Here is a 27898-nt window from a genome sequence, read left to right on the forward strand (position 1 = left end):
AGCAATAATATTTGAACCTTTCTAAAAAGTATAATTTTAAAAACAATTTCTTCAGTGATGTCATTACTGAATAACAAGTAAATTTTCAGGTAAAATGGTTTTTATCTACTTAGAGGGAAAAAGTCTTTCAGTTCTTCATTGATTAAAGAATAATCTAACTTCAAATATTTTTCTCAGACTTCTACAGATAAGTCTACCTATTGTGCAGTAACTTGGAAGAGGCCCTTTTAAATATACTTTTTATTTTTCCAGGATTGATAATTATGGTATTGATAGAGAACTTTCATTTTTGCTTCTGTATGTATTTGTCACCTTTTATTTCATCATGTAGAGATTAATGTCCAATGAAGGTAACTGAATCAATTTTAGAGCTGCAGTGTTCATTTTCCATGTGTGCAGAAATTCTTTTATCTAGAGAAAGAATTATTCATACAATAGAGGCTTTTATTGATAGTAATTTACTTTCTCTTATGACAGTGGGAGTGTAAAGAAATGCTTTCTAAATGAGTAGACACCGTCAAGTCGAAATTTTAATATGAGCCATAATTCTCTGGATATACCTCAAAATGGAAATAATTTGGACCTTTTTAAATGCCAAATCAACAGTGTTACAATATCAAATGTTCTTCTATTTTTGGTATTTAAAAATAGCTCAACATCTTTGAATTCTGGAAATTTATTACAGTCGCCATTTGAGATGAAGTCAGGTTTCCTCTTAATTTTCCCAGTGTACACAGACCTTGGAACACCTCTGTGGAGTTCAGCCAGGCTTATCCCAACAGCCACATGGAAGCTCATTTGACTGCAAGTAAATCGTAAGGGACTTTAACATTCAGTGGAAGTTCGAATTAAGCACTTAGGGTCATTTTAGTATTGCTGCAACATGGATTTCTGGGATCATAATATATGAATTTATGAATTATAAACCATTATTGGATCCTAACTTGAGTTTTCCCACTCCCAGCTTCAGCCCTGCTACACACACACACACCACTTCAATTTTTCAAAGAATGATTTGCTTCCAGTTATATATGTGTTATATTAATGAATGAATCCATGGCTTCATTTGTTTTTCATTGATTACTCATTAGAGTGTTCTTCCCTAAAAAAAAAAAAAAAAAGAAATCAGAACAAATTACAACTCAAAGTTGAATTTGATTTAGATACAGACTTCTAATGCCTTGGATGCTTATGGACACACTAAACAAGGACAGATGTAAACATACCCTTTTAAAAAATTATTTTTATTCTTGTATAACCATCATTAGCCTTTCTGAGGGTTGTTTGCACATTAACCATGAAGTGGAAACGTACTGAAAGGAACAGTTGCATTCTTCGATTCTTGGTTATGGAAGGCACTACCACCTCCTGAACCACTGGTCTACAGCACAACTGAGCATGTCTGTAGAGCCGCCTTGCCAGTGGGCACTAACATCATGATTGTGGGTGGCATGTTTCAAACACACATAAGCCAATTAATTTGCATGATGGAAGATACCTTAGAAATTATGTAGAACAACTTCTTCCTTTTACAAAAGAGAAAATTAAAGTTCAGATAAGGAAAGCAATTGGCCTAAGGTCACACAGCTAGACGGCACCAGGGCTGTTATTCAGACCTCCCCTCCTAGGTCAGAGCTCTTTCCAATACAGGTGGACTATTATAATATCTCCAGGTGAACATTGTACTATCTCCTAGGCTATTGTCCTGTTGCTAACCTCCAGTTCCTATCTTCCCCATATCTCTTCAAATGTCGTAAAAAGTGACATTTAACCCTGTTGTTCACAGCTCTATGTAAATGAGGCTCCAATAAACTACACCAATGTAGCCACTGATAAGGGAGTGATCCATGGCTTGGGAAAAGTTCTGGAAATTCAGAAGAACAGATGTGATAATAATGACACTACTATCATACGAGTAAGTTCTATGGGCCAGGGCCGATGATGAAACTAAAGAATATTGGCTTGTTTTTTATAATTTTTGGAGCATATGGCTTTTCTATTGAGGTGTATCAGTTCAGTCCATAAACCACTGAGTGAGCACCTTTGATGTGCCAAGGAGCATACCAGGCTGTGATTCTACAAAGATACATAATATATGACCCCTGCCCTCAGTGGGCCTGTGCAAGAGGTTGTACCTTGTGTGCCTGGGAAAGGCTGCCAGGTGTGTGGGGGGATGGTAGGGGGATGGTGTGCTGTGTTGGGCAGGATTCTGGACTATGGCTTTTTTCAAAGGGAATTTGTGCCATATCTAGCACAGGCACAGGATAGGAACCATGGTGCACCTATGGCAGTTATGGGCCAAGCCTGCTGTACCAGAAGAGAAAATAAAATGAATGATTTCAGTGTATTATGGAATTATGATAATGGAGGCTTTTCACGCCAATTCATGGGGCTATGTAGGACTTTTCAACAATAATTATAACCACTGACATTGATTGGACACTTGTTATATGCCAGGCACTGCTCTAAACATTTTACATGCATTAACCTGTCTAATCCTCACAACACCCTACCAAGTCGGTACTATTACTATCCCCATTTTACAGATGGGAAAAATGAGCCAGAGGGGTTAATACATGCAGGTTCATACACTAGCAAGTGGCAGAGAAGGGCTTTAGGTGTAGGCAGCCTGGCTCAGAGGTGGAACTCTGAACAACCACCTTATCCTCTCTGGTAGGTGTAAGGTTCAGAACTAGACACGCTGACCACGTCCTGTTTTAGGAACAGGTTGAGCTTGAGGGTTTCTGTCATTGTGAACTTTTACTCTTTGTTTTGTAATAGCATGCATTATCTCTGTGGGGCATCTCCACGCTGAAGCCCTCATCTGAGCCATGTGCTCCAAAGCGGGGCACTGGGTACAGTACCTTTTAGTTTCTGAATCTGGCCCGATTCACTTAATAGTTGGTTTTTAATAAAAGTTATTGTTAAAAGAATTTGGACTTAGATAATGTCACACTTTAAAGAGTTAGCAGAGTCAGAAGAGTATTGTGGAGAAAAGGGATGCAAATGTGCAAGACCCACAGGAATTGAAGTGTTTGTCTCCAAGAACCTTAAAAAGGCTGACCAGATAACCTTCCTTGATTTTTAATTCAAAAACCTTCCGTTCCAAGTTGTGGACATGCAGCTTCATTTTGCACTAAAGTTAATTACATTGATTGCTTTTGTGTTTTACCAAGGGAAGATGTAGGACATGCTCCTCAGAGCTGATCTGCCCATTCGGAACTAGACCTCTAGTAAGTATTTTGTCTGTTTTGATAAAATAGTTTCCAGATCCGAGGAGTCCCAGTTAGAAAATGAACCTCAAGATTATGTGATTTTGCACTTCCCTCATTCCTTCACTTAATTTGAATTACATTTTACCTCATTATATTATATGCATCTTTGTAAAATCCTACATCTATTTTTTTGGACCAAGGCAAAATTTAATAAACATAAATGGGTTCATATGAATCAACAGACAGGACAGAAAGACATTTTTTATGTTCTATGTCTTTCATATCCCAGTAGCCCCTTGAGGACAGCAGCAAGAAATCTTATCAGAGAAGAGAGATTCCATATCCAAAACCATATCCAGCCTGGATATATTCCACCTGCCTGATTTCCTTTTATAGTCGAAGTTGCAACTAACTTCCTCAAAGAAACAGATGGCAGATATAGGGGAAGTAGACAATCCAAGTTTCTTGTTGCTATTTATTGTAAAAGATACTTCTGATTACATTACAAAGAATACTCATGTACCTTCAACAGCATAATAGTTTTTACAAAATATACAATAAATTTTTAATAAATTTATGATGAATTTTAATCTATAACAACCATACAGATGTTCTCATTTGAGGTTTAATTTAATCTTGTATGTTATAATCTTTGTACACAGCCGTAATCCTTTCCTGGGCCAAAGCAGAATATAAATCAATAGAAACCAAAGTTCAGTTTAATCAGTGTACAGTGCTGGAAGGACATTTTTACCTGGTTTACTCTACAATTCTTGCAAACTTGAGTTGGTGTGATAAAGAAATGTTCTTTTCGTGGAGTACTACTTTAAAGTATAATGGATTTTGCCACCTGGCATTCCAGCAACCACCATTGTGTTTTTGTGTTTTCTTGCTCAAGAAGCAGTACCAACAAGCCACCACCTTCCCTTTCCATGACCCTATAGTCAGAGAGACAGCAATGCATCACCCAACCACTTGCTTTCAGAGATTGGAAAACTTTTTCCTAACTTAGGAGCTGACGTAGTCACTAATATTTCACAGAGTAATGAGAAGAGGAGATGCATCTATACCTCCTATTTCATGGGAAGACGAACCCTGTTTATTGGGTGCCAGCTAAAATGTGTGAGAACTGTCATTGTGAGTACAATAATTGAATCATCCTAACTACTGCAGCACCATTGGGAAAATCCATCGTATGGTATCCTTTTCAAAATCCCTGTGCATGTACACTTTGTCATCTCTTCTTGTTACCTGCATTATCATTGTCATTCAATGTAGTAGTGATAGCAGTAAAGCTCAGAACAGCCCTGTAATCCAGAAAATGGGTAAAAGCTGCCATATTCAGTTGCATGATGAAAAAAACAGAGTCTGAGAGGCTAATGGGACCACCTTCTCACAACAGGGTAGCTCTGTGAGCATGCTTGTAAGCAAAAGAGACAGAGAAAGTGTCCACTCACAAAGGTGAAGATAAGGTGCACATGGTCATTTAGAAAAGAGGACCCCAAGGCTAAGTACCTCTAGGGGTGCCTTTGGAATCTGCAGGAAAAGTCATGATAACTTCCTGTCCTGCTCCTTTCCCAGAGAACTAGACATAACCTCTGCCTAGCTGGGCAGAGGTGGGGTGATCTGGCCCTTAGGCTGCAGAGCATAGGGGTGGGGGAGATTTTGTGTTTTTAATGCACTCAAGAATAAAGGCAAGGAAAACCCAAACAGACATCCTACAGGGCTTCCCTGAACTGCAAAAGATTGGTTTGTAAAATGCCAAAAGCCTCACCTGCAGAGGCCTCCTCACCTTGAGTAGGTAGTAGATGAAATAACATCGATGTGAAGAGGCCCAGGTCTGGGTTGGAGAAGGCCCCTCGTCCTCCCACTCTCCAGCATCACAGGCATTATTCTTTAGTTTCTTCTGCTGCCCCTCCTCCTCTCTCATTTTTCTTCATCCTCTTCTCTGACATGCCTTTTTCCTTTCCCTCTTTCCTACCTCCTCGGTGGAGCCTTTGTCCTGTTCCTAGCACCCCTAGAAATTGCCAAGCCTCACTCAGTCCCCAGAGGGTCCTGCCCCCATCCCTCACCCATTCCATGTGAGGTCAAAGAAACAGGTGCACGTTAAGTCCCCCACGGCAGGATTTCTACACTGAGGCTGGACAAAACCAGAGGATAGAAGTGTATCGTCAGGCTTTGTCCTTCTGTTTCAGACGAGAGAATGCTGTGCTGGCTTCTTTGGTCCCCAGTGCCTGCCCTGCCCAGGGAATGCCCAGAATGTCTGCTTTGGTAACGGCATCTGTTTGGATGGAGTGAACGGCACAGGTGTGTGTGAGTGTGAGGAGGGCTTCAGTGGCACAGCCTGCGAGACCTGCACCGAGGGCAAGTACGGCACCCACTGTGACCAAGGTGAGCACCGTCCCCTCCACACAGGCTCCTGGGCTGCTGAAACCAACCAGGAATGTGTGGGGAAGGAGTGATCCCACACATGCCCTCTAACTGGCCTGTCTCCCCAGGTGGGCTGGAATCCTACCTGCTACTATCACTGTGAATTATAAGAGCATCTGTATTGTCATTCGCATTTGCAGTGTTCCCAAACATTTTCAGTCACTAACGTGGACCTGCCAACTCACTTCCAATTTACTCATTGACATTCCAGCCCAAATGCGTTTTTATATTTGCCTATGCACACTAATCATCACAGCTAGACTTTCCGTTGTGGACATTGCTTGATCGTTTGAAAAACAGATTTGCACATGTTATTCATTTAATCCACACAGGAACCTTAGGTACTTGAGTATTGCTATGCCCATTTTACAGATGAGGGTATTAAGGCAAAGAGGTTGAATGACATCCCCCAAGGCTACACCTGATGAGATGCAGAACTGAGAATTGAATGTACACCTTTCTTGACTCCAAAGGTTGCTTTTAGATCATACTGTTCTTTACCTGAGGATCACTCTATTGTTTCACCAGCAGCAAGACACATGCCTTAAGTAGTTTTTGCAAAAACGGCTATCTGTTTGAGCCAAGTCATCTGTATTCTCACATCCAGATTTCCTTGTATCCAGGAACACACAGCTGTGAGAGGGTTGACTCAGGAGGATGGGTTTCCTAACAAAGCATTATTCTACCTGGTATTAAAAACCATACATTTAAATTGGCTATCACTGTTTTCTCCTCAGCTGGTCTAAGCCAGAGACAATTAATGTACAATTGAATCATTATAATTGGGCCTTATAATATTTACTTTGAATTACAGTGTTGATTTTTTCTTATGTTATTTGGAGTAATTATCTGCTTGCATTTGTGCATGAGTTCCTCAAATGGGATTTGTAGATGACCCTCATGGGGTTCAGCAAACTGCCAAAGCTGAATACATTTTTCTGGGGAAGGCATCTGTAGCTTTCATCCAGTTCTCAAAGAGACTCATCTGTGTAATTGAGGAAAAGAGTGCCACACCAGGCTTATACAAACCCAGTGTCAAATGGGCTTCCTCCTGAAGTCCATTCTTAGGGGGCAAACATGGTTCCATCCAAAGGAGCCCTGCATAACCCTGGATCCTCTGGTAACCTTGACTGAGTACACTCTCACACTGCTTGGGTCACAGATCTTCAGTGCTACACCGTCTCAAAACTGCGGTCTGAGCCACTTCGTTAAAGCTAGAGCTAATTCACCTGTTAACTTGCTAGATTCTGTCTCCTGCACCCCTGCCCTTCTTGTGAATCAAGACCCCCATTAAAGACTGATTCCTAGAAGTAGGTTGAAGAATTAAGTGCAATAAAGCAAACCTAGTAAATGACAAAATGAGTTATTGAACAGGGGTTAGAATCTGATGATTTACAGGTGTTTTTCCACTTAGCATGTTCTTGTGTCCATGGGAGATGCAACCAAGGACCCTTGGGAGATGGCTCCTGTGACTGTGATGTTGGCTGGCGAGGAGTGCATTGTGAGAATGGTAAGAGTGAGCCCTTCAGTCTTTATAATCTGCTCTAAGCTTTGCTCAGCAGCTACATTTTTCTTTCTAAAAGAGAAATGACACCTTTATTACTTCTTCTGGCAATAACCATAATTCTTTCTTGCAGCAAAAAAATTATAAAATAAAAGCAGAAAAAAGAAAATAAAATCCCTCATACCCCCAAGGCAGGAAAGCACTATTACTGATATTTTATATTAGGCTCCCAACCTTTTTCTAGGTATATAAACATGTATGTAGGGAATCACACTCTACATACTATTAACCGACTTTTCCACTTCATGATATATATGGATATCTTTCCCTGTGATTAAAATAGAAAAATATTAATTTGTAATCTCCACAAAATGTTCCAGTATGACCATGCTACACTTTTTTGAACCAGTTTTCTGCTCTCTCAAACATTGCTACAATAACCATATTCATTTAGTCAAATTCCTAGAGATGAGATTTCTGAGTTAGGGGTTGGCAGTCTGGGGAAAGGTCTTGCTACTTACTGCCAGGTTGTCCTCCAGAGGAAATAGCAATCTATTCTCCTACCAACAGTGTCTGAGAGGCCCATTTCCTCCAACCCCACCACATCGCATTGATGGTTCTTGATGTGCTTCAGGTGAAGGCTGTTAAAGAAGGGAATTTCATGCAGAAAGAAGCACCTGGAATACCACAAAGACGTGGGAAACTCAAGACATTTAGGGAATCAAAGGATTGCAGAATGAGAGGACTATAAGGGCAAAGAGGAGGGTTGATGAGAAAAGGCTGGAGCAGTGGGCAGGAGCCAGGCCGTGAAAGGCTAAGGAGGTTGGACTTCTCACTGAAGTCAACAGGAAGCCATTAAAGAGTTTTCAACAAGAAAGCAATATGATCGTGTTTTGCACTTAAGAAAAATCATTCTGACTTTGGATTGAAGAGAATGCCCCTGGCAGCAGGTATCAGAGACTCCCCCTCTTCTGGGATGGGAGCTGGGGAGGAGATCGCAAGTGCTTGCCAGCCTAGGGGGAACTCCATGGATGTGGCATTGACAGAGGGGGCGCCTTTGCCCAAAGCTCCAGGCAATGCAAAAATCAAGGGAATGCAGTTGCCTTTTAACGGTGAGCAATAAGGGGTCAGGGAGGAAGGTTCATTGAAAAGCTGACTTGGGAAGTCTGATCCCAAGCCAAAGAAATATCCCAGAGCAGGTGTCAAATGTCAGGGTACAGAGCCAGGCTTCTGAGAGCCTGGGAGAGGGAAGCAGGAAGCAATGGGGTCACATAAACAATAGGACATTTTAGGCGAATCCCCAGAATAAATACAATAGGCTCTCTCCTCTTCTTGCTTTCTCTACTCTGAAGAAAGACCTCACCACTCATGCACCTGGTCACACAATCTAGGAACCTCCCTCCTCAGCTTCTCTACCTCCCTGTCCCTCACTAACATACCTAACATATTCCATGTCTCCACATCTCTCAATCCATCTCTTCCTCCTGCTCCCCTCTCACCAGTAGCCTTGTGGTCTCTTTGTTTCCTGTCCTATCTTCCTCCACTCCGTACTCCACATTACTGTCAGATAGAACTTTCCAAAACATAGATCATCATTTTCACCCCAACTCCTCCCCAGGACTTGACAACTTGCTGTGGTTCTTCATTGCCTTCAAAAGAAAGTCCTAACTCCTTAGCAGGATGGACCACACAGGCTATTCACCAATGAACACTCACCCAGTTTTCCAGGCTTATCTCCTATCCCTGTCTCCAGTGCACACTGTACACAGGAAGTTTCCAGTCTAGAAAGGGAAATAAATGTTTAGTAAAAGACAGGAAAAACTGTGGTATGGAGTACAAAACAAAGAGCCTGTAGACTACAGCAAGGAAGACAACGCCTTTGTGTGCAGACTCCTCACTCCTAAGACCACAGCAGATATCACTAATCAATCATGGCACTCCCTCCCTCTGTGACCAGCCAGGGGCATCCAACCCTTCTCAAAGTAGCACACCATGAAGGTACTACCAACTAATTGATGTCGGCTCAAATGTTTAGAGCAGGTTCCAGAGAGGAGAACATAAAACGTGATTGAAATTCCAACAGGTAGAGAATAGAGAGAAAGGGATTGTTTAGGCTCAAGGAATAAGACACAGGCACAAAATTGCCCCTATTCCAGCCCATTTGAGTCTGAATTCCCGCTGACACCACTTTTGCAGCCCTCTGTTTCAGGACCTCCTGTATGACTTGGCCAGGACTGGTAAGATTTCTATCCCAAAAGCTCTTAACATGAGCATCCTATCCAAGAATATTCTTCCCTCATCTCTAATGATTTATTTCTGAACCTTGTCCAGTCAAGAAATAGGTAGGCATCCAAGAGCAATAACCTATGCTGTGTCCAGGAAATTTACATATTCAACAGATAATATTGTATACCTGCTGTGTGCAAAACCCTGTGATTTTCTGCACATGCAAGAAAAAATTTTATATAGTTTTGCTTGTTTACAGCACTCCATAATAAAATGATGAAAAATGAGAATAAAATTAGGAATAAACTAGAAAGAATAGCATAGGAAATACGAATAAAAGAAAATCAAAACCCAGAAGAGAGATACACATCAACACCCAGACCATAAGAGCACATGGTCACATTCCAGGGAGAATTCTGTGTTTTATTCACCCTTGCATTCTCACTGCCTAGCACAGGGCCTGGCAAACAAGACACCATCAATGTATTTGACCTTCAGATTTGGCTTTGAGCTTCGTGGCAGCCAGTATAAAAAAGGATTGGCATGGTCTCATAGTTTTGTATCGCTCACATGATACATATCACTTACTTCCAAAGAAGTAGCTTTTCCGAGCACAAAATACTAAAAATCTTCAGATGAGATTTAGTAAGAGGGCTGAGACAGCAACTGTTCTCTTTTTCAGTGACCACAGAAGACAACTGCAATGGGATGTGCCATACCAGTGCCAAGTAGGTAGCCCCGGGCCGCCTCTGGGGACAATGCAAAGGGGATTTTTTTTCCCAGTATGGTCTACCCTAGTCTCTATCCTCGGGATTTGTTTCCTGACACCATTTCTGAGGGCTTAGGATAAATTTAAGTATGAAACTAAAAATATCTCTGATGAGGCCACTATCAAATAGCCAGATCCAGGCTTTCCAACAAGCTGCCATCTGACTTACCTCGCACATTGACGAAAGTGCCCACTGCTACCCCAGTCCAAGCCACCAGGACTCTTTCTTGGAGGATGAGGCAACCCACTGGGCCTCAGTTTCCATAAACCTTGTTCCTGACCCACAGCAAGGCATAGCTTCATAATCCTAACTTCCAGAGAGGCTGAATGAGTTAAGTACCTAGTAGTGGATTTAGACATGAATTCAAAGTCAGCCTCTGCCATTTGCGCTACTGCATGACCTTGAGTCCAATGTCGAATCCCTCCAAAGCCTCCGAGTCTTCATTTGTAAATGGGAATAATACCGACTTGCTAGGGCTATTGGATAGTGAGTAGATGACACAAAATAATACATGAAACATGGCTCCTAGCACATCAGTGGGCTCTCTAAAGCTTGGCAGCTACCCATCTTATTCCTGAACTGATGCCTGTATCTATGCATGCTATAGTTTGCCTGATAAATGAGTACAGTTTTGGCTGCCTGTGGTGGGGTCATGCCAGAATTAGACTTCTCCCAAGCCTTAGGACCTCTGAGTGTCTCATGGAGGCAGGCACCAGGATACTGGGAGTGAAGGGCATTGTGAGTCACGTGGTGGGAGGTGGAGTCTTTTTCTGCAAACCCCATTTGCCCTTCCTTGTTGCAGCTGCCTTCCCAACTCAGATGGTACAGCTTCATGCAAGTGTGCAGCAGGATTCCAAGGAAACGGGACCATCTGCACAGGCAAGCAAAGGAAGGAATTTGCTGGGGGCTGGCAAGGCTTGCATGGGCTATTGAAAGATTCTTGTTCCTGCAGTCTGAATGGGCCTCAGCTGCTAGTGCCAACCACTGATGGTGAATCGCATATAATAGGGCAGTTGATTGTGCCTGGGGACAGGAAACCAAATGGTCACGGCCTTGACCACAATTGGGATCACCTGGGAAGCTTTAAAAACCAGTGATTTGTGTTGAGAACCCACATAAAGAAATGATCAATGTTTCAGATGATGGATATGCTAATTACCCTGATCTATATGTTATATGCATCACGGTATTACTATATACCCCAGAAATGTGTCCATTAAAAAATAACTCACTGATTTGATTGGCCTAGGGTATGGCTGGGGCATCGAGGGTCTGGAGTAGACTAAAAAGAATTTGAGCCCTGGTTCTTCCTCCAACTACCCAAGTGGCCTTGGATAGGTCATTTGTAAAGTAAACTTAAAACTACCTCCCTTGCGGAGTGGTTTTGAGGTTAAGTGAGCTCTCTGTGTTCAATGGAAGAATAATGCAGCTGTTGAAAACTCAGCTCAACTTAGACTCCCCAGGTTTGAACCTAAGTACTTATCACTTACGTTACCTTGGGAAAGTTTCTTGACTGCTCTTTGCATTATTATTTTTATCTGCAAGTTGGGGATAATAAGACCTCAGTCACTGAGTTGGACAGTAACCTGAATTAATACCTGTGAAGTGCTTAGAACAGACCCAGCACGTAGCACTCAATAAATGTAAGCTAATATTCTTATGGTCCCTGGTGCTAGAAAAAAAAAAAAAATGGAATATCTTAAGGTCATTTTTCTCTTGAGCACTGTGTCCTGGCAGGCTTTGGTCCAGATTGTGACAGCGCTGGACAATGATCATGCCAATCCTCTTTCTAGACCATCTTACCCTGGGATTCTCCCAGAGGGCCAAGTAGCCCCACCTTGGTCCCCAGGTGTGTCCTGCAGTACGATGCGTACAGAATGCTAGTAAAAACAGCTAGAAAGGGCAAATCACGAATGTTTTTCTTGCTGTTTTTGGGAATTGGCCATATTTAATCCAGTGCCTGCTCAAGTAGTTTTGCAGTATCTTCCATTTCTCAATGACTTAAGGAAAAATACATCAATGGCTTTTCCTCTTTCCCCTCCCCTTCCCCTTCTGCTCTGTGTCATTTTCTATAGCAATCAATGCCTGTGAAATCAGCAATGGAGGTTGCTCTGCCAAGGCTGACTGTAAGAGAACCACCCCAGGAAGGCGAGTGTGCACGTGCAAAGCAGGCTACACGGGTGATGGCATTGTGTGCCTGGGTAGGTGCCCTTCCCTCTTCCACCAGCGAAACAGTGTAAGAGTCAGAGCCCTATTGAATGATTACAACATGTGTGCCCTGATTGTTGGGACACAAAACTGAGGTCATCATTCTGTTTGCCAGGGCAGGAAAGTATAAGGGCATGGAAAAGTGACCACAGGGTATGAAGGCATGTAATGTCCAAAAATTACTTTGGAAGGGTAAAAGGAGATACATTTTCCAATTAAACATCATGGCGATGACAGCACATTTAAACTTTTATTAGTTCCTTTTTATACAAGTAGCACATGCTCACTGTAGAAAAAGAAAGCACACATGCCGGAGAAAATACACTGAAGATAGTGCTCTTAGTATTGTCATTACCCCATTTTGCTATGCCTACATGTATTTGTTTAACAAAAATGGTATCTCAAGATATACAGCATTTACCATGCTTCGCAATATATCAGAGTAACTCTCCCTGAAAGCAAGTATACCTCTAACTTTAAATATCCACACACTGTTCTACTATAAAGGTATACCGTGATAAGTTATCTAAATTTAACAGTTTAATTGGAAAAAAATTGACATGGAAGAGTTACAAGAATAGCACAAAAAGGACCCACTTGTTCTTTACCCACATTCACTTATTAACATTTAGCCCTGGCTGGGTGCGGTGACTCACGCCTGTAATCCCAGCACTTTGGGAGGCCAAGGTAGACGGATCATAAGGTCAGGAGTTCAAGACAATCCTGGCCAACATGGTGAAATCACGTCTCTACTGAATATACAAAATTAGCCAGGTGTGGTGGCACCTGGGAGGCTGAGGCAGGAGAATCGCTTGTACCCAGGAGGCAGAAGTTGCAGTGAGCCAAGATTGTGCCACTGCACTCCAGCCTGGGTGACAGAGTGAGACTCCATTTCCAAAAAAAAAAAAAAACCATTTAGCCCTGTTTATCATTTTCTCTCTTTGTATATATACATTTTTAAGCCATTTGAGAGTAATCTGTGTATATTGTATTCCCTTTCTTCCTAAATACTTGAGTGTATATTTCCTAAGAATAAGGATAGCCTCTTAGGTAACCATAGCACAGTTATCAACTTCAGTAAATTTTTTATTGATGTAATACTTTTGTCTAATTACCATTCATATTCTAATTTTGTCAGTTGTTTCAATAATGTCCTTTTTGACATTTTTTCCTCCAGTGCAGGATCAAGTCTAGGGCTGGATATTGTATTTCATTGTCATGTCTTTTGAGTCCCCTTTAATCTGGGAGAGTTCCTCGGCTTTGCTTTGTGTCTTATGACATAAACACATGGGAATAATATCCTCCACCTCCCCAACTTTTTTTTAGTAGCATGTCCTTTATTTGGGGTTTGCCTGGCATTTTTCATTCTTAGATTCAAGTTATACATTCAAGAGCCCCAAATGTCACACAAGTGATATTGCATCTGTCTCAGGAAGCCTTGAGCTCTCCTGCCCTTTGTGTGTGATGTTAATTTTGACCACTCGGTGAAGGTGCTGTGATATCTCCATTGTACAGCTATTTTTTTCTCCTTTGCTACTAATAAGCAGTCAGAGGAGAGACACTTTAACACCAAGCAGATATGTTGTTCCCCATCAAAATATGCTCCTAAGTTTAGCATCTTTTGATGAGTCTTCCCTGAACCAATGTATATTGTGATGGTTGCAAATGATTGTTTTTAATTCCTAAGTCTCTTCATTCATAGCACTCTTAGATTAGACTCCAAGATTCTGTGGTTTCAAGTACTTTGCTACAAATGCTCAGATTTATTCCATGGACTGATTTAAGCCAGTAGACAATACCTCTGCTGGAACTGGCCTATCCCAGAATAGTCAATCTTAAGAAACCGTATCCAGTACCCTCCTAGTTCGGTTATTTCTGTCTCAGAATTTCCAGAAAACTGAATCATGCTTTGACACCCACTCCCCTCAGTCAGCCATCTTAGCTCATCCCTCACGCTGGCTTTGCTTGGAAACCAGACTTGATTTCCAGGCCAGATGTTGGTTTTTTGTTTTAAAGAAATCAACCCATGTTTGGAGAACCATGGTGGCTGTGACAAGAACGCAGAGTGCACACAGATAGGACCCAACCAGGTGAGTGCCACCTCTCACAGGCCCTTGCGTTTCATAGAAGGAAACTCCTAGGCCTTTAGACACAGGCCTGAGAGGAAAAGGCTGAGAATGGACCTCTGATGAGCTGCAGCCGAAAATGAATACTTTAGGGGAAATTCTGAAAGAATCAAGAGGCTCTTCTTTGGGAATGAGGTGAAATGGGGGAAAACCAAGGGTACCAGGACAAGGGGCTTCCCTAGTGTGGGGAGAAGTAGGTATCTGCAAATACCATGTGATTCCAGAAGCATCTAGACAACCCCCAAAAATACTCCCCTTTCTTTCAGCATACTGATGCCCAGAATCTCACACTTTATCTTTGGCATAAGGCTCTGAAGCACACGTGCCACGGCAAAGATAATACTGTGGGCACTCTAACAGTCACATGACCCTGAGTACAGGGAGCTTGCAGCATCTGTCTGGAGGGGAGGTGGGGAAAATGAGAGTGCCCGCATCAGAGAATGGGGGTCACAGGGTGGAAAGACACAGGCAGGGAAGCTGGAGGCCTGGAGACCCAAGTTCTGCCTTCCTTAGTCTCTGCCACATAGTGAACAAGCAAAATGGCCAGGCAGAAAATCACATATATCCAAAACTGGATGACAAAGTGAAGTCACCAGTGAATGTTCTATTGACCTCGTTGAGCCATCTGGAGACCTCAGTGCCAGGTCTCTCAACAGGCGGATCAAGCAAGTACCTAAAGTACCCAAAAATAAGAAAAAACTGTCTTGAACTGTGTGAGCACACATGTGCGTGCGAGTGGGCACATTTAGTCATGGAGAAAATCAGAGCTGTCAATGCTGAGCTTTCTTAGACATCTTTTGAGGATTGGTAGTTTCTATTTCAAACTGCATATGAGATAGGAGACAATCTATAAACTTTTTGGTGCTTGGGACCTCTAAGGGTGCCCATCCAGTCCTAGGAGGCAGTAAAGGAGGATGTGGAATTGAACTCTGAGAACAAGACCTTGGCTGAGGAGGGACAGCTGGTGATGTCTTGGAAAAGGTTTGAGCTGATATTGGGGCCCATTGTGAAGAAAGAGGAAGAGGAACAAGGAAGAGGAACAGGGAAAACCTGCCCATGTAGCCCTGGCTGGCACCCCTGATGAGTTAAAGTGCTCAGAAACAGACATCTTCCCAGGGCCTGCCCTTGTGTGAATTAGAAAAGCTGCCCCTTGGGAGAGCACAGTGGGAGCAGGTGTCCCTTCCTTTGGGGACATCGGTGAATAGAGTGTGGGCTGGCCTTCAGCCCAGTGAACACAGAACATGAGGCCCTGTCCTCAGCTTCTTCAGACAGTGTCCCCTCCCTCAACTTGAAGCTTCCACCCAACTTCCTGGGCCAACCAATGGGTTTGGTAGATTGTCTCCACGTGCACACCTCAGTGGGCTGTAAAGGCTTCTCCTTAGCGTCTCCTAGCACTGGTACCTTTCAGCTCAGCATGGGTGCAGATGAGCAAGATAAGAGTATGAATGAGAGTGGGATATAGTTTGGCTTCCTTTCAACTGACCTTCACCAATCAAAGAAAAGAAGTGAATACCTGAAGGCAAGGGATCAAATGGGGTGAGAACATTAAAAAGAAAAAAAAGGTATTTTAGCAACAAAGATAGGATGTGCATGAGATCCCAGTGCTCCAGTGAAGTGTGCCAAGTGCTAAAATATTAAATATAAGGTGACAATTATTATAAAATAGATATTACCAACATCAAATACAGACTCTCCTAAAGTTACTGTGACCATGATGGAGTTTGGGTCTGAGAGCCAGTTCATGCGGCCAGTACAGAACCCATCTGCAAAATGACCCCATGTGCTTCTGCTCCTGGACAGGCTGCCTGTAATTGTTTGCCAGCATACACTGGAGACGGAAAGGTCTGCACGCTCATCAACGTCTGCTTAACTGTGAGTATGGCTCTATGGTGGATGTCCTTCAAGCCTCAGAGCCGGGGTGCCTGCCACCCCACTTCTAGGGGATGCAGAGTTGAGAAAATATTCCTCTGGAGGCCTCATAGCTGTGTGTTGACCATGAGGTTCATTTCTCTGGCACATTCCATTGTAATGTTGGGGAGAAAGGAGAGAAGGCACCGTCTGCTACCCCCAGCCTGCCCCTTTGGCTGTGGCATATTGAGCTAAGTCTACCCACTTGCTTATCCCCCATCCATATAGCCAACTCTTATGAAAAAGATCCCTTTCCCCCTTTCCACCAAGCATGTTTCTCACCTCCTCCAGGAAGCCCTCTTAGGTAAACCTCACAGCAACTTTCCACTCCTCCTTCTCCTAGACTTACACGTAGGAATCCACAGTGAGTGCACTCTGAGTCAACAATATAGTGTAGCATTCCAAAAGCTAGTTCTGTCATCACAGAGGCCTAGAGGACAGGCTAAGGAAGATGAAGATTCTCTCACCCCACAACTACCCTCCATGGCCCCTATCACCCCCATTCTACATGTTAACGCTACCTTAGAACAGAGGATCCAGTTCTAGATGCCTTGCATTGAGCAGGGGTTCATATGGGGGTAGAAGCACTGTGTCTCCTATGTCCATGCACGCATCACTAATTCTCCCAGTTCTCTCTCTCTAAAGAGGAGTTGGGATGTGGGGTGGAGGCTGCCATCAACATTTCAAGGATTGTCACATAACAAAAGGGTTGTTCTTGTTCTGTGTAAGTCCAAGCAGTAGGACTAGGACCAGCGGATGGACAGTAGAAGAAAACAGATTTCTTTAAACTCAACTCAGGTCTTTAGTTAGAACTGTCCAGAGATAGAGAGTTTTGAGAAGTAATGAGCTTATTATAACTCAAGGTATTTAACTATAGGAATAAAGCAACAGATGGGTTATCAACCCAGACAGCCATTTAGATTCCTCCCAGCCCTGATCCATATGACTCTTGGATTTTCAGCTGGTTTGCTTCTTGGGACCTCAGTTTCCTTGGATGGTTATAAATGTCCCTGGAGTTCCCTTTACCACTAACATCTGGGCTTTGACTTTCTTCCTCCAGTCTGTAGGATATTATTGACACACTTCTTGTCTCCGTTTGCATGTTGATCCTGGTAGGAGCAGGATCTTCTGATTCTCTTATAACCCTTGACTGCAGGCTGGACCCATGTTATGCAAACCGAGTAGGAGTTTACTCAGTCATTAATCACTGAGTCTCAAACTGGGCTAGTCACCTACTGCTGCTCAGAGCCTAATTGTCCCAGGCCTGGTGCCTCCAAAGGGATGAGATAAGCCTGCTGACCCAGCATGTCACATCCGGAGCACTTTGTGTGGTCAGCTAGGCCTCTGAAGTCCTGCATCAGCGTCACATTTATATCCACTGCTTGCCAGGGGTCAGCCACTGTGCTTAGGGGTGCCCAGTCATTCTTTCGTTTAATTTCTCTAGCAACCATATGAGGTAAGAACTGTTATTAACCCCATTTTACAGACAAAGCGACTCTAGCTGTGCCTCTTTCCTACGACTGCTATAACAAACTGCCACAAACTGAGTGGGTGAAAACAATAGAAATGTATTTTCTCACAGTTCTGGAGGACCAAATCCAAAATTAAGGTGCCTGCAAGGATGTGCTCCCTCTGAAGGCCCCATGGGAAGGTCCTTCCTTGCCTCTTCCAGCTTCTGGTGGCTCCAGGCATTCCTGGCCTGTGGCCACATCACTCTAATCTCTGCCTCTGTCTTCACATGGCCTTCATTTCTGTATCTGTGTCTTCTCTTCCTCTTGCAAGGACACTTGTGGCATTAAGTGGTTAATCTAGGATGATCTTATCTGGAGATCCTTAATTACATCTGTAAAGACTCTTTTTCTAAATTAGTTGCATCCACAGTTGCATCCAGTCCTTAGGACAGTTCAACCCACCAGGCTGGGAGGAGTGAAGGCCCTTGCCCAAGGTCACAGACCTAGTATGTGGCATGGCCAGAACTTGAGCCTATCTCTGTCTTACTCAAGATCTGCGCCCTTGACCATTTCTTGGGGGTGCTTGTTCTTCCTACAAGGCCCAGTCCCAACACCTTGTTTTCCTGTTTATATTACTTCCCACCTGAGAGCCGCCAGCTGTTGACATGAGAACAGTGCAGACACCCTGTAATTAAGACCCTTCTTCAGTTTAGGCTCCCATTATCTCCTTGTGTTGATCTGGCAAGTTCCTCAAGAGATCAATGTCCTCTACATGAAACAGTTATGTAAGGGTAATAAAGAAGCTATAGAAAAGATGGGGGCTGAGATATGAAGCTGTTACCAATAGAACTATGGCCAGCTTAATTTTCACAGGAATTCTTCCATGGGCCATTCATGTTTTGTAAAAAATGGCCACCTTGTCTTGGACAAATGACTCCTGATACAGCTGACCTGGGAGATTCTGAAGGTCCTTTGCTACTGTATCTCAGCAACATATTCCCGTAGGAATTAACTCTATTGCAAGATTGTAAAATTATAGGCCATAAGGGGCCAGGCAGGGGATAATATCAATAGGAAGACCCAAATCATGTTGCCGCTCTAATGGGGAAACATCTACTCCAACTGACTGGTACTCTAAACTGTGTCAGCCCAGTGTTGACAGTACTCCTGCTATTTTAAAAGATATGAAAATTTATGAATTTGTATGTAAATTTTACCAATTTTTAAATGATGGTAATTAATTTCAGAAAGCTCTTTTAAATACTGGGCTAAACAAACAAAATAGTCCTGATGCTAAATCTAGCCCAAGAACAATTATTTCTGCTCAAATCCTACCAACAAGGACTGTGAAACATTGTCTTTTGTGAGTTAGTCCCCAGTCCAAACTACTTTAGTCCATTTGTGCTGCTCTAATAGCACAGAGGATACCTGAGACTGGGTAGCTTATAAGCAATAGAAATGTATTTCTCACATTCTGGAGGCCGGGCAGTCCAAGATCAAGGCACTGGCCAGTTCTGTGTCTGCTGCAGGTCAGCTTCCTGGTTCATAGATGGTGCCTTCTTGCTCATTGGTAGAAGGGACAACTGAGTTCCCTTGGGTCTCTTTTTTCTTCTCTTCTCACATCAGAAGGGTAATGTGCCAATGTTGTAACAAGTTTTGAGCGAGGCACATCTCATAGAAGAGTGTGAAAACCCAATATCAAGCTAATGAACCACAAAAAGATCTCTCTTTTATAAGGGCATTAATCCCATTTATAAAGGCTTTGCCCTCATGACCTAATGACCTTCTAAAGGCCCCACCTCCTAATGCCATCACAATGAGGGTTAGGTGGGGGACACAAACATTTAGACTAGAGCAGGAGGCAAGCATGTTGATGGGACAGAGACTGGATGAGATGGGAAGGGTGGTAGTGATCGGACAAGGTCTCTCTGCAAAGGTGACTCATTCCTGAATGTTGAGAAGTGGGCAGCCACATGAAAATCTTAGGGAAAATGTATAAACAAAAGGAAGAGCAAGTCAGGGGTCCTGGGAACAGGAAAAGCTTGGCATGTTCTGGGAACTGAAGAGACAGCCGGTGTGACTGCAGTAAACGAATAAAAGGGAGGTGGTGAGGGGCCAGATCACCTTACACCATGTAGGCTATGCTGTGGAGCTTATATTTTATTCCAGTTATGACTAGGAAGCCACTGGATGATCATGTAGGTCAATATCAATGTCTGGCTTGGCTCTCAAATCTCATTCTGGCTGCTGTGATGACTGTGCATGATAGGGATTCAAAAGCACAACCAAGAAGACCATGTAAAAGACTAATAGAGCAGACCAGGAAAGACCAGAGTGGTTTGACTGAGCTGTAGCAGTGGGTATAATAAGAAGTCGCTGGGGCCAGGTGTGTGCATGGTGGCTCATGCCTATAATCCCAGCACTTTGGGGCGCTAAGGCAGGTAGTTCGCTTGAGCTCAGGAGTTTGAGACCAGCTTGGAGAGAGAGAGAGGGAGATAAATCATTGGACAGGGGATGCATTTTGGAGATAACCAACAAGACCTGCTGATAGACTGGATATGAGAAATACAAGGAAAAGGAATCAAAGACACTATCTAGGTTTTTTGCTGAGACATGTTGGTTCCACTCATGAAGATAAGGATGGCTTAGAGATGAGGAAGCGTTGAGTGAAATATCAACAGGTCTGTCTTTTTGTTGAGTTTGAGTTGCTTGGTAGCCATTCAAGTGAAGATTTCCAGTGAAATGTAAGCCTGAAGGAGAGATCATGACAGAGGTACAAATATAGGGGTCATTGGCACAGAGATGGTATTTAAACACAGGGGACTGGCTGAAGCACAAGATGAAAGTTAGAGGCAAAGATGGGGGAGGCAGAGGGGCCCTGGATATTAAGCCATTGAGCAGAGGAAGAAGAACCTACAGAGAAGACTCAGTAAAAAAGCCCACAATGTGGAAGGAAAACCACCTATCAAGTATAGTGTCAACAGAGGCCAAGAGAAGAAAATGTTTCAAAAGGAGTGATTGTACAGGCAAAGGATGTTGAGATGTCACCTAAGTTGAGAGAAGAGAACTGACCACTGCCTTCTCAAGGTCTCAGTTCTTGAAGACCTGGATCAGGGTGGAGGCTTGTGTAAAGCTGGGATCAAGAGCCTAGAAGTAAGTTGAGAAAAAAATTGGAAGTAAGGAAAGTAGAAACATAGACAACATTTGCAAGGATCTTCCTGGGCAAATAAATGGGATAGTTAATGGAGAAGGATGTGGACTGAAGGAAGCATTGTTTATAACACTTGACTCTGGAAAATTTTAAACCTACGTTAAACTAGAGCAACTAATACATGAACCCATCTGTACCTGACACTCAGGTGCAAGACTCAACTCATGGTCAGTCTTTGTTCATCTATACCTAGTGGGTTCTCTTAAAGGAAAAGTGAAAAGAGAGTTTGACTTTTTTCAAGATAAGTAATATGAAGGCATGTTTTTGTGCTGGGGAGTATGATCTGATAGAGGAGAGGAGGTAGATTGTTACAGGAGGAAAACACAGGAAGGGGTGAGAGGGAGTGGGACCCAGAGCCCAGGTGGAGGCATCAACCTCAGAAGCAGATGTAGTGTCAGTCAGTCTATTAGTCAGTGATGAACTAGTGAGTCCATTAATGAGTCAGTCCATTAGTTAGTTATTTGTTAGTAGGCTTGTTAAATAAGGAAAGCAGAGTCCGTGAGTTCAGACCCAACCAAGTGGTGAAGCTCAGGATGGGGAGATGAGGTGGTTCTTGTTACCTGTGTCTCTTTTCTGCATGAAGTACAAGTGGGGCTCATCAACTAAGATGAGAGGACAGTGATTGAGAGTTGAGAAAAGTGAGGAGTGGAATGTCATTTGTATTAGTCAATTTTCATGCTGCTGATAAAGACATACTCCAGACTGGACAACTTACAAAACAAAGGTTTATTGGGCTTACAGTTTCTCATGGCTGGGGAGGTCTCATAATCATGGTGGAAGGTGAAAAGCATGTCTCACATGGTGGCAGACAAGAGAGCTTGTGCAGGGAAACTCCCATTTTTAAAACCATCAGATATCCTGAGACTCATTCACTATTACAAGAAGAGCACAGGAAAGACCTGCCTCACAATTCAACCACTTCCTACCAGGTTCCTCCCATGACACATGGGAGTTGTGGGAGTTATAATTCAAGATGAGATTTGGGTGGGAACACAGCCAAACTGTATCATCTCTAGAGAGAGGGAAATTAAATGTACTGCAAAAGTGCAGGCATCCGTGTGCATACCTTTGAAGGAAGTCCGGATAGCATGTATCTGTGACTTTCGCAGGCAATGCACTGCCAGCCCGGCAGACTCAGAGAAGTTAGAGTGGGGCCCAGGAGGGCTAGGGATTTGCCAAGCCATGGTGATGGAGGGAGAGAAGAGCCAGGGAGACTCACAGTGCTCCACCTTGCCAGCTGGCTGAGGGCCAAGGGGGCTGAGTGGGTGGGAAGAAATGCTGGGGAGAAAGAAGTAAGCTCAAAGGAGGGGAGGTCCCTGTGGACCAAAGGAGGTTGGAGACTGCACTATTAGAAGAGATAAGTTGAAATGATAAAAGTTGGTGGCCAGAGAGAGAGAAGGATGCTTGAAATGGAGCTCTCAGGAGCAGTCAGTGCACTTTAATGTTGACTGCAGAGCCAGAGGGTGTGGGCAGAGGTGGTAGAGGCCATTGACAAGGGTATTGACACTGGGAAGGATGGCAACATCAAGAATGAAGAGGAAGGCAGTCATCCAGGCACCAGCATTAGAACCAAAGAGTAAAATCTAGTGAAGGATTATGGATACTATGTGTTCAAAGGATGAGGGTGTGGAAATGTTTTGGAAGTGACAATGTACAGTAAGAAAGACACTCTCCCAGAACAGCCAGGACATTGCCACTTCAATCCCTCACCAGTGTGGAGGTAGTGGAAGAAAACAGCTTCACTTGAGAGGCATAGGAAGGACAATGTTTGCAGGAGACAGAGACCTCTGCAGGAAGAGGTGAAGAGAGCTTACTAAGAAGAGGTGAGAATGTCAGAAAGTTGCTAATGGCAATGAGTTTGAGAAAGCATGGGGAAGGGTTTGCAAGGAAGGGGCCTATGGGGTCAGATGATGCATGTGTAGAGGAACATGGGGTGAGTGTCCCTGCAATGAGTGTTCCCAGGGATGTTAACTTTGAACCGTGCTTTGCTTTGTTTGTATTTTAGATCTCTACCCATCTTCCACACCTTATGAGATCTTTGAGGGCTGGGACAGTGTGTTCTATTTTATACCACCTGCCTTCTGTCTGATAATGGTTACCTTTTCCTATGATCAGAATTTAGCTTAAAGCTGAGAAGTATCAAACAGGTGGAATCTTACTAGTTAATACCTGAATGCTGAGAACTTTCCAATTTGGCAACTCTGGGCTTATCTGTACAGGGCTGGAGATCTGCTCAAAGGGACCTGTGATCTTAGGATACAAGGCCAGGTGAATAAGATGCCCCTATGAGCATAGGGAATTGGAAGGCAAGCTCAGGCAAAGGACAAACAATTCAAATGAATCGAAGAAAGTGAGACAAAAAATGAATTCCAACCAAAAATGAATCCCAACGCAGAACTGCTTTGTAAATATCGGTAGAGCTGGCAAACTAACTGGTCTAATCCCCATTCCTTGCCCCTTGGCAATTTTACCAGAAAAATGGCGGCTGTAGTGAATTTGCCATCTGCAACCACACTGGGCAAGGAGAAAGAACTTGTACTTGCAAGCCAAACTACGTCGGAGATGGATTTACCTGCCGTGGCAACATTTATCAGGTAACGCGAGACATGTTTCCATAAAGTAAACTCTACTTCCCTAAAAATGCCAAGAATCCACGTAGCTAAGGAATATTCAAGAGCTTGGTGAAATCTAAAGCGCTGTAAAAATATGAAAGACAATTTTATATAAATCAGCAACGGAAAGAAATTTTGTCTTCCTCTGGGAATTCATTTGACCTGCGAAAGAGCGTAATGTAGGGATTAAGATGGACTGTCAGCTCTGGAGTCAGAAACGCCTGGGTTTGAATTCAGTTCTCCTGGTCAGTAATGTGGCTTTGAGCATATTATGTCACCTCTCTGTGTATCAGTTTTCCAATCTGTAAAAGAAAATAATGATGGTACCAACTCCATCAGCTTGTTAAAGTAATATGTGCAAAGGACACAGAGTGCTCAGTAGCTCAACCACATTACCATGGTGTGGATTGCTGCACGTGCATGTGTGCGTGTGCATGCGTGCATGTGTGCATGTGCATGCGTGCATGTGTGCATGCACATGTTAAAATGTACATGCATGTGTGCATGTGTGTACGTGTGTGTGCTTGTGTGTACATGCAGGGGTGTGTGTGTGCATGTATGTGTGTGTACTGAGCATAGTGGTTGAGGCAATGTGATCCTTGCAGGTTTCTGCCTATTATAAAGTAAATGTTCAGTTATTTAAAGAGGGATGAAAATGTTCTGGCTGATCAAATACTGTTAATAGAGTAACCAAATCTGCCCTAAACCTATAAATGATTTTTTAAAAATATTTGAACATCAGAAAAGGCTCTTAAAGTTCAGATACTTCTGGAAATGGCTGAACCTTTCTTTCATAAATCAGATGGCGATTCCAGAAAGGTTATAGAATTCACACTATGTCCACATAGTCATTAACTGAACATTAATTGTCAGCCTACAGATGAAGCTCCAAAAAGGCCCGGTGTTACAGATTTCCAGTTGAAGGGATGGCAGAGAAATCATCCTGTGACAACCCTGTATTGTTCTTACATATATTTCACAGGCATTAACTGAAACTACTGTTTGTTTGCAGGAGCTTCCCAAGAATCCGAAAACTTCCCAATATTTCTTCCAGTTGCAGGTAAGAAATGTACATGTCTAACCATAAGAGTTCAGCCTAGGCCAGGTGCAGTGGCTTATGCCTGTAATCCCAACACTTTGGGAGGCCAAGGCGGGCGGATTGCCTGAGCTCAGGAGTTCGAGACCAGTCTGGGCAACATGGCAAAACCCTGTGTCTTTTAAAAATACAAAAAAAAATTAGCTGGGCATGGTGGCGCAGGCCTGTAGTCCCAGCTACTTGGAAGCTGAGGCATGAGAATTGCTTGAACCCAGGAGGCAAAGGTTGCAGTGAGCTGAGATCATGCCACTGCACTCCAGCCTAGGTGACAGAGTGAGAAACTGTCTCAAAAAAAAAAGAGTTCAGCCTCAAACCAAATACAGGATAAACTGGTAGCCTCTAGAGCTAGTGAGGGTAGAAGAAAGTATGGGACCCTGAATTTCTAGAATTTTCTGCATAAGAATGTAGTATGTGAAAAGACTCCCATCACACCAGTAGAGAAAAAGGTATGACTGGGACAACTGGTTAACACTTGGGGTAAAAAAATTGTTTGATCTTTCTGCACATCATACATCTGAATGAGATTCAGAGGTAAGAATAAAATACAAAAACTAGAATAAAATCATAAAAATATAAGAAATAAGATTTTAATAAAATCATTAAAAACTAGAAGAAAATACGCTCATAGTAACCATATGATCTTAGAATTGCAAGAAGACAATTACAACAGTTGAGTATATCAACTTATGTTTTATGTTTGTATTATTATCCTAATGATATAAAATACTGATATATGCAAGAGACATTGGAAAAAAATACCTGAAAATAATAAGATCTGCTTCTAGGTGGTGGGACTAGGGGGCAGCTATTATTTTTTTCTTTGTGCTGTATTTTCAAAATCTTTAATACAATAAGCAAGTGTTAATTTTATAATGAGAAAAAAAACACACGCACACGATTTCAGTTACGGAGAATCTGGGTTTCATTTGAATCCGAGACTGAAACACAGGTATCCTCATCCAGTCTTTGTTTCAGCCAGGTGCCATCATCTCTGGTATCAGCTCAAGCCCCTGCATGTACTGATGTTAAGTGATGTGTAAGCCCCACCTTTCTTCCCACAGGAGCATTTCGTGAAAGATCTGGTCGGCCCAGGCCCCTTCACTGTTTTCGCACCTTTATCTGCAGCCTTTGATGAGGAAGCCCGGGTGAGCTCAAGACTGAGGGTGGAAGGGGGAGGTCTGCGGCTGGAACACAGTCTTTGGACCTCTCCCGGGAACCGAGACTGGAGATGTTTCTAAGCAGGAGATCTAAGATCAGGTTGGAACTCACCAGCAATAGAAGGGGCTGCCTCTTGGCACAGGGACCCCTATCAGGAGAAACATTCAGGTGGATTTGGGGTAACCACTGGCCAGAGACTTTCTAAAAGACATTCCTGAACAACGTATGAGGTTGGAGAAGATGAACAATTCTCAAGTGAATTAGACCTCCCATAAACAAAAAACGGGTGTGGAGGGAGAGATGCTGGGTTAAAGAGATTTAAATAGATTCTTTTCTTGCAGGATTTATCAGAGCCTTTACTGTTCTAATATTCACAGGGGCTCTTCATACTGGATTGCCCATTCGTAAAAATAATAGGTAACATTCATTGTAAGTGTGTCAAGCACTATTCTGAGTGCCCGGCTTAGATTTACTCATTTGGTCCTCACAACAACCCTGTGAGTTGAGTGCTGTTGTGATCCCCATTTTATAGCTGTGAATACTGAGGAAAGTAGCTTTTCCCAAGATCACATGACTAGCAGGGGGTGGAGCACAGACCCAAACCTGAGCCCATGTACTTAACCACTGCACACCCAGCCTCTCTTTGCCTATATTTTGGACACCAGCAAAGCAGAGGCACAAAAATAGTTTTTGAAAGAACTTGGCACTTTATAATTCAAAATAAAAAGTCATTAAAGGAGTTATAAAACATGAGAATTTTGTGGGTTTTTGATTACACTTACTTTATGGTTAATATTGCTTGATTTTTTGTTTGTTTATTTGTTTTTGAGACAGGATCTTGATCTGTCACCCAGGCTGGAGTGCAGTGCCACGATCTCAGCTCACTGCAGCCTCTACCTCCTGGGTTCAAGTGATTCTCATGCCTCAGCCTCCAGAGTAGTAGTTTTAGTAGAGATGGTGTTTTACCATGTGGGCCAGGCTGGTCTCGAACATCTGGCCTCAAGTGATTCGCCCGCCTCAGCCTCCCAAAGTACTGGGATTACAGTCGTGAGCCACTGCACACAGCCTTGTTTGTATTTTGAATTCCAAATGGAGATACGTCATGATCCTCCCAATACTAAAGGTTTAAATCTGGCACTGATACCTCTCTAAGAGGGGGATATACCATGCAGTGTTTCCCAGAAAATTCTTTTTTGAGGATCATCTCACAGAACTTGCGATCTTTGCAACATGTATTGTGAAATCCCGGGCCAGAGGAACCCCATGTTCCTTCCACACTGAGATTCCACAATGGAGGCAGGAAAGGAGCTAGAGTCACTCATCCCTTTTGTCTGAACAGTCTCCACTCTATAATCCTGACCACTCTATAAAGCTTACCTCCCGGAGTCTGGGTGGGCCGAGAGGTGTGGAAGAGAGAATGGAGGAGAGGAGAGCCAAATGGCACATTGCAGCACAAGGCTCCTGCCTCTGGCTGGAACCCTCTGATTTTCCGTTACAGGTTAAAGACTGGGACAAACAGGGCTTAATGCCCCAGGTTCTTCGGTATCATGTGGTCGCCTGCCACCAGCTGCTTCTGGAAAACTTGATATTGATCTCAAATGCTACTTCCCTCCAAGGAGAGCCAATAGTCATCTCCGTCTCTCAGGTAGATACCAGTTATCCTTAGCTCCTCTCTCCCCTAGATCATGTCCTTTGCAGGAACCTGGATGGAGCTGGAGGTCATCATCCTCAGCAAACTAATGCGAGAACAGAAAACCCAATGCTGCATGTCCTCACTTACAAGTGGGAGCTAAATTAAGAGAACTCCTGGACACATAGAGAGGAACAGCACACACTGGACCTACTGGAGGGTGGACAGTGGCAGGAGGGAGAGGATCATGAAAAATAATTAATAGGTCCTAGGCTTAATACCTGGGTGATGAAATAATCTCTACAACAAACCCCCTGACACAAGTTTACCTGTGTAACAAACCTGCATATGTT

At 43.2% G+C, this 27898-nt stretch overlaps 1 protein-coding gene and 1 non-coding gene across 13 annotated transcripts in view; one reads left to right on the forward strand and one right to left on the reverse strand.

The window, feature by feature from the left end:
- The window catches only part of STAB2 (stabilin 2), a 175529-nt gene that overhangs the window by 106123 nt on the left and 41508 nt on the right, over nucleotides 1–27898 (forward strand). For all 12 annotated transcript variants that reach the window (XR_012420541.1, XR_012420539.1, XR_012420540.1 and 9 more), the window contains exons 35-48: nucleotides 1787–1915; nucleotides 3177–3233; nucleotides 4257–4352; nucleotides 5411–5606; nucleotides 7060–7155; nucleotides 10058–10103; nucleotides 10948–11024; nucleotides 12221–12346; nucleotides 14370–14443; nucleotides 16280–16351; nucleotides 23524–23643; nucleotides 24674–24721; nucleotides 25819–25902; nucleotides 27414–27560. Coding sequence is in view for 3 of the 12 variants with exons in the window: in XM_065524724.2 (XP_065380796.1) it covers nucleotides 1787–1915; nucleotides 3177–3233; nucleotides 4257–4352; nucleotides 5411–5606; nucleotides 7060–7155; nucleotides 10058–10103; nucleotides 10948–11024; nucleotides 12221–12346; nucleotides 14370–14443; nucleotides 16280–16351; nucleotides 23524–23643; nucleotides 24674–24721; nucleotides 25819–25902; nucleotides 27414–27560 (1368 nt within the window). In the remaining 9 variants the exon portion in view is untranslated. The remainder of the gene's footprint in view (nucleotides 1–1786; nucleotides 1916–3176; nucleotides 3234–4256; nucleotides 4353–5410; nucleotides 5607–7059; nucleotides 7156–10057; nucleotides 10104–10947; nucleotides 11025–12220; nucleotides 12347–14369; nucleotides 14444–16279; nucleotides 16352–23523; nucleotides 23644–24673; nucleotides 24722–25818; nucleotides 25903–27413; nucleotides 27561–27898) is intronic.
- Nucleotides 19459–19561, reverse strand: LOC123567806 (small nucleolar RNA U13). Its single transcript, XR_006690908.1, has one exon. It is a non-coding gene; the product is annotated as a small nucleolar RNA U13 (small nucleolar RNA).

The sequence above is a fragment of the Macaca fascicularis genome, chromosome 11 (assembly GCF_037993035.2).
Source record: "Macaca fascicularis isolate 582-1 chromosome 11, T2T-MFA8v1.1".
NCBI lineage: Eukaryota > Metazoa > Chordata > Mammalia > Primates > Cercopithecidae > Macaca > Macaca fascicularis.